The sequence below is a fragment of the Mesoplodon mirus genome (genome assembly GCF_964341445.2).
Source record: "Mesoplodon mirus genome assembly, chromosome: 1".
In the NCBI taxonomy this organism is placed as follows: Eukaryota; Metazoa; Chordata; class Mammalia; order Artiodactyla; family Ziphiidae; genus Mesoplodon; species Mesoplodon mirus.
Window position 1 is genome coordinate 1,990,579 of NC_138976.1, and position 11,577 is coordinate 2,002,155.

The following is an 11,577-nucleotide window of genomic DNA, read 5'->3' on the forward strand; positions in this document are numbered from 1 at the left end:
AACAAGTCAAAATTATAATAATAGTTTAGCCATTAAACAAAGCCAAGGACCTTTAGTTCCTCCTCAAGGGCTATAGATAATATTCTGAGCCATGTCCTTTGAGCTGTGTTGCAGGTACTGAAACCTCCACCAGGTGGAAGAAGTTAACTGTACGCTGCCCCAAAGCACATAGACCCCAGACCAGTTGGAACCAGAAGGTTGATGATGTTGACTCCTGATTACCTCACCACCAACCAATCAGAAGAATGTCCACCAGCTGATCACACACCCCACAGTCCCCCTCCCTCACCCTGTCTTTAAAAATCTTTCCCTGAAAGACTTCGGGGAGCTCTGGCCTTTTAAGCACTGGCTACCTGGACTCCTTGCTTGGCGCCTGCAATAAACACCACCCCTTCCTTCATCACACACCAGTGTCAGGAGATCGGCTTTACTGCACGTGGACACTCGGACCTGAGTTTGGTTTGGTCACACTAATAACAAAGATTTTTAAAGATTACAAAATACTCTTTCAGGAAGTCTCTCTGACTTTCTACCGCAACTGGAAACAGAGGTGAGCCCAAGGCCAAAACCTCTCGGTCTCCCTTGCAGGGCCTTTGCCTCTATCCCTAGAGACACTTCCCCTTGGGATTATGACTCAGCAGTGGCCAACAGCAGGAAGGGTATTTCAGGTGAGACAGTCCCGATGAAAGGTCTATTCAGTGTCTCTTTGGGGAAACACACATTTCTTATACCAGATTCTCCTCCTTTTCCTTGGAAAATTCAGCGAAGGGTAACATGAAGCTCAGAAGACACGCTTGAGGAAAAAATTGGTGCCACGGAGCAAGAAATGTTGTTGTGAATCAACTTTGTGTGACCAGTATTTACAAATACCCCCCACTTCACAGAAAGTCTTGTGTGCTGCTAAGAAGATGTCTGGTTGAATAGTGTGTTAAATTCTGGAAGACAACTATTTTCTAAGCCATTTACCAGAGCAAAATTGTTTAAAATTAACACAGTTATTAAAATTATGATTATTTTAATAATTATGGAGCATTTTTATAGCAGTGGGAATACCTTTAGTTTAATAGCTCCTGAGCCAATCCCTTCTGTGGAAACAACCAAAGGCTAGTACTAAAGAACATAGCACTATTTTAAATTGACATCCATATGGCACTATTTCTAATATGTTTGACTTGAGCTCTATTACTTGGGAGATAAATACATCTCATATGAGTTTGACCAGTTGGTGTTAAAAAAAAAAAAGACAGGACAAGACAAGAAAGCTTAACCTATAACATAAGTGGAAAATATACCCTGGAACATAGGTAGAAAATCAAATCCAGTGCTGGACAACAATCCATCGTGACTAATTGTTTTTTCCCCTGCAATGTAAGGGTCATCTGACATTATAAAACATACTGATGCAATTTACAACCTCAATCGGTTAAAGAAAAACTATTTGGTCACCTCAATGCAGAAAACACACTGGTTAGAGTTTAACAGCAATTCCTGGTTAAAAACAAGCCAAAACAAAACCTTTTATCTAAATAGAAACAGAAGGGACTTTCTTTAACCTAATGAAATATATAAAACCAAAATTTCCAGCAAAAATCATTCTTAAAAGTGCTGCCATCTTTGTTCCTTTTTATACAAAAATTTTTTTCTCTGTTACTGGTTTTAATTAATTTGTTATTTGTGCCCTGGAGTAGTTTTCTTCCTGCTTTTTATGGTTGATATTAGTTGGGCTTCTTTACTCTGTATACTTGTAGTTTTCATCTAATTTTGAGAATTGGGGCCACTATTTCTCCAAATAATTTTCCTGTCCTCCGCGTCCTTCAAGGTTCCAGCTACGCGTATCTTTGTCCCCAGCTCACTGTTGCTCTATTTTCCTTGTCTGTCTTCCCTCTCTGTGTTTCACTTGGAATAGATTTACTCCCGTGTCTTTAAGCTCACTAATGCGTTTTCTGTGTTGTCCAATCTGCTGTCACTGCCACCCAGTATTGTTTTTCCTTTTTCATCTCGGATTGTAGTTTCCATTTCTAGAATCTGGCTTTGACTCTTTTGCTCATCTTCCACGTCTCCCACTTCATTCTTTGTATGTATGGAATATAGTTGTGTTAAAGGTTTTTGTTTTTGTTTTGCAGTCCGCGGGCCTCTCACTGTTGTGGCCTCTCCCGTTGCGGAGCACAGGCTCCGGACGCGCAGGCTCAGCGGCCATGGCTCACGGGCCCAGCCGCTCCGCGGCACGTGCGATCTTCCCGGACCGGGACACGAACCCGCGTCCCCTGCATCGGCATGCGGACTCCCAACCACTGCGCCACCAGGGAAGCCCTAAAGGTTTAATGTTGCTGCCTGGATATATTTTTAAAATATTTTATTTCATTTATTTATTTAGGCTGTGCCGGGTCTTAGATGTGGCACTCGACGAGGTCTTCGCTGCGGCATGAAGGCTTCTTAGTTGTGTCCTTCATGCGGGATCTAGTTCCTCAAACAGGGATTGAACCTGGGCCCCCTGCATTGGGAGTGCGGAGTCTTACCCACTGGACCACGAAGGAAGTCCCTGCCTGGATATTCTAACTCTACGTTAGTCTGGGCTGGTTTAAATTGGTTGGTCTTTGTCCTCCTTATGGGTTCTATTTTCTTGATTCTTTGCATACCTGGTGATTCTGATTGGATGCCAGACATTGTTGGGTTCTGGATAACTCCCTATCCCTATGAGTCTTTCTGACTTTCTTCTGAGACACTGTTGTATCAGTTGGAAATGACTCGTTTTATTTTTTCTGGTCTTGTTGTTAAGATTTGTCACTGAAGGTAACAAGCTGTGTAGGAGATGGATAGGGAAAACCCAGAGCACTGAGATGGTGGGGCTGGTTGGGTAAGCAAAGACCAGCAGGAAATTTAACAGGCAGAGGCAGGAAATGAGAAAACTGCAGAGGGCAAGTGTGATGTTGTGATTTATGAAAAGAAATTTATATTTGGCTTCTTCCCTCTTTCTGGCACAGAGCTCCTAAAACCCTTGGAGTTTTCTAAGTGCTAAGAGTGATACTGGTGTCCTGATAACCCTAACAAGCTGCTTCAACCACACCGGAGTTTATGTGAGTGAGATGACATGGAAAGCCCCTAAAAGATGGGCTGGTTGCCAAGGGAACCAACCTCGTGCTTAAAGAGTTGGAACTTTCAGCCCCACCCCTGACCTTTGGAGAGAGAGTTCAATCTCCAATGGTCAATGCTTTAATCAATCGTTTCTGTTTGATGGAAGCTCCATAAAACCCCCAAAGGACAGGGTTTAGAGAGCTTCCAGGTTGGTGAATACGTGGGGATGCGGGGAGAGGGGTGCACCCGGGGAGCACGGATGTTCCCTACCCTTCCCCCATACCTTGCCCTACGCATCTCTTCCATCTGGTTCTTCCTTATTTATAACCTTTATAACACACCCGCAACTAAGTAGAATGTTTCCCTGAGTTTTGTGAGCTGCTCTAGCAAATTAATCAAACACAAGGAGGGGGTCATTGGAACCTCCCACCTATAGCCCGGAGTAGGGGGGTCAGAAGTGCTGGTAACAACTTGGACTGGCGTCTGAAGTCAGGGTTGGGGGCGGTCTTGTAGGACAGAGCCCTTAATCTGCAGGGTCTAGGATATGGGCTGTCTTGGCGACTGTTCCATGGTCAAGGGAAAAAGTGTGTTCTGATGTTGGGTGGAGTGTTGTATACAAACCAGTTAAACCCTGTTGGTTGACTGTGCTGCTGGGGTTGTCTACGTCCTGGCTGATGTTTTTCTTTTGCTCTATACCCTCTATGGGTTGCTCAGAGGGGATGTTCATGCCCCCACCTCTAGCTGTAGTTGTTTCTCTCCCCTCCCAGTTCTACCAGCTTTGCTTCTTGTGCTGAGAAGCTATGATGTTCGGTGTGTACACACTTAGGGTTGTCTTGTGTGCCTGGTGGGTTGATACTTTTATCTCCCTGTAATGCCTCTCTTTGTAGTAATTTTCTTTGCTTGGAACTATGCTTTATTGGTTATTAAAATAGCCACTCCTGCTTTCTTTTCATTAATGTTAGCATGATACATCTTTTTGCATCCTTTTACTCTCAACCTGCCTATGGTTTTGAATTTGTGGTCTCCACTCCACTTCTGAGCCCATCCAGAAATTAAACTTTTAATTTCTTTAATGGTAGGTTTCAGTTTTTGGTGAGATTTTCTATGTTTTCACTTGTTTCGAGTGTATTCGGAATCACTTGTTGAAGCATTTTTGCAAAGGCTGCTTTAAAATCCCTGCCAGATAATTTCAACAACTGATTCGTCTTGCTTTTGGTGTCATTGCATTGTCTTTTCTCACCCAGATTGTGATTTTCCTGGTGTTTCGTATGACAGGTGATTTTTTTTTTTTTTTTTTTTTTGCCGTACGCGGGCCTCTCACTGTTGTGGCCTCTCCCGCTGCGGAGCACAGGCTCCAGACACGCAGGCTCAGTGGCCATGGCTCACGGGCCCAGCCGCTCCACGGTATGTGGGATCTTCCCAGACCGGGGCACGAATCTGCGTCCCCCACATCAGCAGGCGGACTCCCAACCACTGCGCCACCAGGGAAGCCCGACAGGTGACTTTTGATTGTATCCTTGACATTGTACCTGTTATGACAGGAGGCCCTGGGTGTTACTTGACGTAGTTTTTTTCAGTCATAGTAAGCAGTCTCCCTCCTACTCTCCTGGCCTATTCTTGTGGACTGTGGTTCCAGTTTAATGTTCAAAGCCTTTGTGGTGCCATTTTGACCCCCACAAAGGGGTGCCTGGTGCTACCTGGGCCCCCACTGTCCCTGCTGGAGCTGCCTGAAGGGAGGAGGGTTTCTTCAGGCCTGGCCGCCAGCGTTTCCCAGTGGGAAGGGCCATCTCAGGCCTGCCTTCCTGTGGGGAAGGGAGTGCATCCCTTAGCTGATTATTGTTGGAGGGGCCTCGGTTGAGCTCCCTTGCCGCAGGTGCTGGGCTCGCCTGGTGTCGTCAGAGGGACTCCTGTTTGATCCAGGCGGGAAAGTCCCACCTTGGCTGCCTTCCGGGCTGGGTCAGGAAACCCCAGGCTGGGTCACCTTACTTGTCTGAGTCGCGGGGACATAAGACACCTTGCGCTGTGCCCTCCCCCGGCCCCAGGGCCCCTAACCAGTCGGCCTTCCTTTTGCCACTTTTCAGATTTCTGCTTTTGCTGTAGTTTGTGTTATTTCCAGGCTGTATAATTGTGCTTAGCAGGCAGGAGCAGGGAGAGATGGGTTCACACCACCTTGTCCAGATTGGAAGTCCAGCTGCCCACGGTCTTTTGGGGAAGACTTTCTATTAAACTCGGCCAGAGTTGGCTTTGCTTGCTTTCAATTGACTATGTTAGTGGCAGGAAGAACCCACCAGGGGGCTGTCACACCGTCTCGGGCTGGCCCTGACGTCCGAGGAGGCTGAGGCCCTGGTGGGTGGTGGTCAGGTGGCGGGACTGGGGTGGCGGGGGAGCCATGCTGGCACCCGGTGGTCGCGGCGCACTTCCCGCGTGTGGACACTGCTCTGGGTGCAGGAGAATTGTTTTCTCCTTCCATCCTCACCCACGCCTCCCTGGGGTCGCTCCTTCTGCACTCTCATTTCACAGGGAGGGAACAGATGCAGAGAGGTGACAGCGGGGCGTCAGGCAAGCTGGCCTGCAGCCTGTGCTCTTGACCAGCGCACAGCCAGGATGACCGCTGCCCTCGGCAGTCCCGGAAACGAGCTCACGTCTTTCCCACCACCCTGTGGCCAGGTCCTGCCCTGCCGTCCTGTCCATCATTTTTGTCTGTGGAGCCAGACCTGGGAGCTTTCCCATCGGAGGGGTTCGGTGTCGGCTTAGAGCTGGAGCATGGAGCCGAATGGCCAGGGGCCCGGTTCAGCTTTGCCACTGAGCTGGTGTAGGGACTGGGGGTCCCGTGGCTGTGCAGCCAAGTCAGCACCGTGCAAGGCCTTAGGAAGCCAAAATGCCTGAACTTTGTTGCCCCCATTTCTCTCTTGGCAGGGGGAGGTCAGCCCTGCCACAGCTCCCGTAGGGGGGTGACCCTGAGCTCTAACGGCGGAGGGAGGGTGGCCTTGCTCTTTGAGGCTGGTCCCTGTGGGTCCGCCCACCCACAGAGCAGCCTGTGGCCCCCTCCCACCCTGGAGCTCTGACACACCCCCACCTCCAGGGAGGGCAGGAGGTGCCAAGACATTTCTTTTTCAAGAAATTTAAATGAAAACATATGATTTTTCAGGGTGAGCTGCCCTACCAGCAAACAGGGTTTCCGCAGCCCTACGATGATAGAGGTGGGATGAATAGTAAAGGGAAATTGGGTCCAATACCCCTGACACAGACGAGGCGCCCCGCTGGGCTCAGGGCTGGGCCTGGAGGAGACAACACCTTTCCCATCCCGGCTGTCACCTCCTGAGCCGCCCGGGTCCCCAGCCCACGCACATCGGCCAGGAAAGACTCAGACAGGAGTGAGCATTGGTTTATGCCTTTATTGCTGAAGGAGGAACGCCCCCAAGCAGGAGACCCCAGGTGGGGCCCGGAGGGGCCTGGGTCCCAAGAGGGGTGACCTTGGTCCTGGTCCCTCCTGACCCTGCTGATGGGGGAGGCGGGGGTGACATCATCTGTCCCCAGAGAGGCCAAGGCTCCCGGGCCCTGAAATGGACATGGGGCTCTCCTGTGATTCCTGGGGAACCTGCTGGACCCTCGCCAGCCCCCCACTCCGGGCTGGGCCTGGGGGTGCAGGACGGCCCTTCCTCGGGAGAGGGACCCCCGCCTCCCCCCTCAGGTGGAGTGTCTGTCACCGGTGCCCGCTTCCGGGGCCTCCACCTTGGCCCTCAGCCCTGCCCAGAGGGAGCAGGGGGAGGTCAGCATGCGAGTGAGGCCAGGACACAGGAAACAAAATCCCCAAAGGCCACCCCTCGAGAGTGGGCACGCGGCCAGTGGCTCTGCAGTCGCCAGGAGAGACCCCAGCTTCCAGCCATTCCCTCAGGGGGACCCCAGGGCCTGATGGGGGAGCCCGGGCCCCACCAAGACCCCACCCTGTGCACGTGCCCAGGATGTGGGGCAGGGGGGTTACGTTACCCCCAGGGCGCTGGCAGGAGCTCACCTAGATGCGGCAGTGCTCTGTGGGGGAGGGAGAGCCGTGCAGGAGGGTCAGGACGGGACTGGACGCCCCAGGGACAGAGGGGCCTGGCAGGGGGTGGGGAGGGGGCCCACCTCGGGGGCGCTGCACCTCCACCCGCTTCCTCCCGGAAGCCTTGGGGAGAATTGGGGGGCCAGTAAGGGGGGAAGACGCTTCCCTGATTCTCACCGTGGGCAGGGCTAAGTTCACCCTTCCTCTGACTCAGGTCCAGGAAGATCCGCATGTGCTCGGGCAGAGACTCCAGGACTCTGTCGAATTTCTCCACGACATCGTCGCCCACTTTCAGAGTCCTGGCTGTGGGAGAGGGGTCAGTCCCTGGGGGCACCCCCGCTCCCCGCCCCCCGAGAGCTCGGGGACCCTGAGACCCCCCCACCAGGAGCAAGCGCAGGAAGGAGGCACTGATGCACTGGGGTCTGTAGAGCTTGGTCTAGCCCTGCTTCCCAGGGTGGTCTGCAGGGCTCAGTGCCCCTGCTCTCCAGGGCCCCTGCCCTCCCCTCTCAACCCATTCCCCTCCTCTTCCTCCCAGGGCAGCGCTGGGGGTCTGCACGGTCACAGAGGAAAGGCACCCCCCTCCCCCCTATCCTGGTCTCCCCCAGTCCCCCTGGGATGGCTGACTTATGACCAGGAGCCTCCACTGCCCACCATGGCCACCTTGGGAGCAACAGCAGCATCGCCTGTATATTTACTTTGGTCATAAAATCTCCTTTTAAAGCTGCTTGCATAACTGAAAGTGCTCTGAAGTCATTAAAAATCTCCTTCTATAAGATTGCTGATTAACATTAGCCACTTGGACCAGCTGGTAGGTGAGGCCCCTCCACTCAGGGAGAAACCCCCGAGCCTTCTGCATCAGTCCCGCTGGCCTGTCCCGGACCTCGTCCCAAGCATCTCCTGCCCTGCACGTCACCCCACATCTGACCGCCAGTGTCGGGTGCCACGGCTGGGACCTTTGCTAGCATGACCTGTAGGGGCCAGCGAGGCAGCCCCTCTCCCCTTCCTCCCACCAGGGGCCAGGAAGGTGCGGGGGAGTCTTGAGCGTCCCTTATTCACAGCTTGACCAAAGGCCACGTGTCTATCGAGGAGCGGCCCCTCCGCACACGCCCCATGGGATCAGCCACATACACAGACACTGGCACATCGTGCCATGCTCATCGGTGGGCGTGGGGGCCTCCATGCAGAAGATCATGTAGTTGGTGTAGTCTGTGTCCAGCACGGAAATCTTTCTTTCCCCGTGACCTGGAAAAGGGGCCGACATGGAGCCTGAAATCTTGTCTGAGTCCCTCAACCATGTCCGTCGGGGCACCTGGATCATCACCTGGGAGCGTTCTTTCCCATGGCAGCCACTGGGCTAGGAATATCCCCTCCCGGACACCGAGGGGACGCCCTCCCTGCTGGGTGCCAGAAGCCCACCGCTGGCAGCACAACAAGTTTTGTGGACCCCCAGTGGGGACTCTCCGAGCCGCACCGTCTGGGTGAGACCAGCCCGTTCCGCGCTCAGGCTGAGACTGGAAACAGCTCTTAAATGCTGATGCTACAGTGAAGCCATCCTGCAGGCCACTGCCCTCCTGGCCAAACTCTGCTCCCCTACGTCCTGGACGCGGCATTAAGTCAGTCACTTATTCATCCACACCCCCAGGCACCAAATCCCAGGTAGCCCCCCTCGATAGGGCAGGCGCCCAGGTCTGTGAGCGGTCAAAAAGATGCCAGGATTGGAGCCCCACTGGAGTCTGGGGTTATACGTGGACCCCAACGAGTGGAAGAAAGAAGGGACAATATTTCAAGAGGAAGAAGGTAGCAATGCCTCTGTCCTTCAGGGGGAGCATGTGCAGACCCCGCACCCTCGGGGTCCTTGTCCTGGCTGGATTTGGAGCCACATAATGACGATGGAGGGAAGGCTCTTTGGAGAGTCCTGCCAATTTCCCAGGTAGACCTGAGGCCCTGCAGGTGAGGAATGGGAACCTCGGGCGTGGGGCTAGATGGCTCCCCGCCCCCATCCGCTGCTGGGCCCAGACGTGGCAGGGCAGCCTGTGGGGATGAGACTGTCCCCGCCCCACCCACTGCCTCTCAGAAAGAGGACGTGACAAACAACAGATTGTGGATTGGAGACGGGGCTGGTGGGCCCTGGGAGTGGGGCTGGATCTGGGGGCCCAGGGATGTGTCCCAGGGAGGCTGCCAGGGCTGGGGTGAGTGGGGTGAGGCCTGGAATATTCCAGAAGCAGGTTCCAGGTTGGAGAGGCAAATGCACAGTGCGCCTGCCCACAGGTCTGGTTTGCTTGGTTATTTTTAAGGAGCCGCAGGCCAGTCCGTGAACAGGGAAGTTGCCACGTGTCTGCCCGAGAAACGTGTGCCCGCCTTAACCCACCCCCGGGTGCACAGGACACATACCCCCTTCCTTGCATCTACACCAAGCAGGGGGTGCACAAGGGGCAGGAAAGCACGGGGATCCCAGGCCTCGTCACCCTGAGAGCACCTTCCGCAGGGCGGGAGGAGCAGGGCCTGGTGCACAGGACGAGGCCACACACTCAAGCCTGACTCCTGCTGCCCGGATGGCGGGATGGTGAGCGTCTCAGAGCATCAGGCGGGGCCCCGCATGTGCTGGGGTTACCCCAAGGGAGCATGGGGCCTGGCCTGGGGGCACTCACCTTCGACCTTGAATACAGCAGGATCCTCGGTCTTCTGAGCCAGGATGGTCTTCTCTACACACTTTTGGTTTTCCCTGAAAAGCCAGATGGTGGTGGGGGTCATTCACAAACCCTGCAGAAGGACAGGAGCTGGGCTCCGGGAAGTGTCCTCAGGGCAGGAGGACACCCGGGCCGCCCAAAGCACCGTCACCAGGTGTTGGCCTGAGTGGGAGTGGCCCTCCTTGGACCCAAGCAGGTGACTCAGGAAGTTGACAATGGGGCAGACAGAGTCAGCCAGGAACCCCACAGGTGAGCTGGCTGGTGGCCGAAGGCATGTGGCAGCTCAAAACTGACCCTGTCTGCATGGGGCTTTGGACACAGTGTTTCCAAGAATACTGGTCTCATCATGGCCCAGAATTCCCCGACGCCCCGGCTCCCCAGCTCTGGGGGCAGGTAGGGCTCATGGTGGAAACTGCCCAGGCCCTGAGGACCCAAGCCTGCAGCTGCCCAGTGGTCTCCACACAGGCTTCTCCCCACACTGACCCCAGGGCCACTCTGTGTAGCCACCTCTTGCCCCATAGCCCCTGGGCGGGGCTCCAAGGGGACCAAGAACCTCCAAGCCCTGTTTCCCCGTCCCTGGGGCTCTGGCCCCGCCCACAGTGCAGCCGGGGCCCACCTGGAGCCCTGCCCACCACCCACCAGTCCTGGAGCTGCCCCCGCTGGCCCGCAGCCCCGGGGAAGGGGTGGTGCCATGTCACAGGGGGTGGGGCACACCCACCATTTCTGCAGGGTGATCTCCAGGTCGCCCTGGGGGGTGGGCCTCAGCTCCTCCACGTTCACTCTCAGGGGGCCACTCTCGGCGTCCAGGAGGGAGATGTCGCTGGCCGCCATGGCCACGGAGTGCCACGTCCCCGCCACCTGGGGAGGGGTCTTGAGCTGCAATCCAGGAAGGGGACCCTAGCCCCACAGTGGGCCCTCAGTCCCGCCTCAACTGGGCCACACCGAGCCTCCTATGTGCCCAGGTTTCTCAGGAAGCATGATGCGCTAGGGTTCCAGGTGCACCTGGGGATCACCAGCTCTGTGATGACACCTGAGTGCGGAGTTCTTGCATATTTGGAACAACCCCCGTCTCTACCCAACCCCCAGCGCAGTCCTAAGTCAGCCCCCATCCAGGTGTGGCAACTTCGAGGACGACTCCACCCCGGGAGGGAGAGGGAAACAGGAGCGTCTGGGAACCAAGTGGCTGGAGAGAGACAAGTCCCTCCAACATCTGGGGGATGAAGTGGTCCCCCAGTGCTACGGCCTCATTTTGACCTGTGTCAGACTTCTGCGGTCCAGGGTTTCCTGCGCCCTCTCAGCCCCTGACCCCAGCCCCCGGGGCCCACCATACCTCTCTTATGTTCAGACCCTCCACCTTGTTGGGGATGTAGACAGCCTGGGCGCCACACACGAGGGCCAAGCCCAGGGCGAGCAGGAGACTCTTCATGGCTGCAGCCGTGGTTGCACTTCTGAGCTCTGGAGAGAAGGGAAGTCCAAGGCAGCGGGCTTGGGGCCTTATATAGGAGGAGGCCGTGCGGTTCCCCGAATGCCCTGTGACTCATCCTTGGGGCCATGAAGACATTATCTTCCAGGACAGCATGAGGTGCCCTTTCTGTGACAATGTCACTGACTTCCATCCAAGGCCAAGCAGGAAGGTGCCCTGTGTCCCTGGGCCTGGACGGTTCCTGGTTGGCCCCAGGCGGGAAGGGTCTAGGGTGTGGGTCCAGGCTGGCCGCCAGCATCAGGAACACTTCCTGGGTCGGGCTCTTGGACAAGGACAGGTCAGAGCCAGCACTGAGG

General features: G+C 55.0%; 1 protein-coding gene across 1 annotated transcript; it reads right to left on the reverse strand.

Annotated features, from left to right (window-relative positions):
• Window positions 1-6,759: 6,759 nt before the first annotated feature.
• On the reverse strand, window positions 6,760-11,224 carry LOC309801991 (beta-lactoglobulin-2-like; the record flags this gene model as incomplete). The annotated part of the gene is made up of 8 exons (XM_082617139.1): window positions 6,760-6,818; window positions 7,085-7,101; window positions 7,195-7,234; window positions 7,289-7,414; window positions 8,240-8,353; window positions 9,760-9,833; window positions 10,517-10,674; window positions 11,129-11,224. The coding sequence occupies 8 exons, from the start codon at window positions 11,222-11,224 to the stop codon at window positions 6,760-6,762; spliced, it is 684 nt and encodes a 227-aa protein (XP_082473265.1).
• Between the last annotated feature and the right edge of the window lie 353 nt (window positions 11,225-11,577).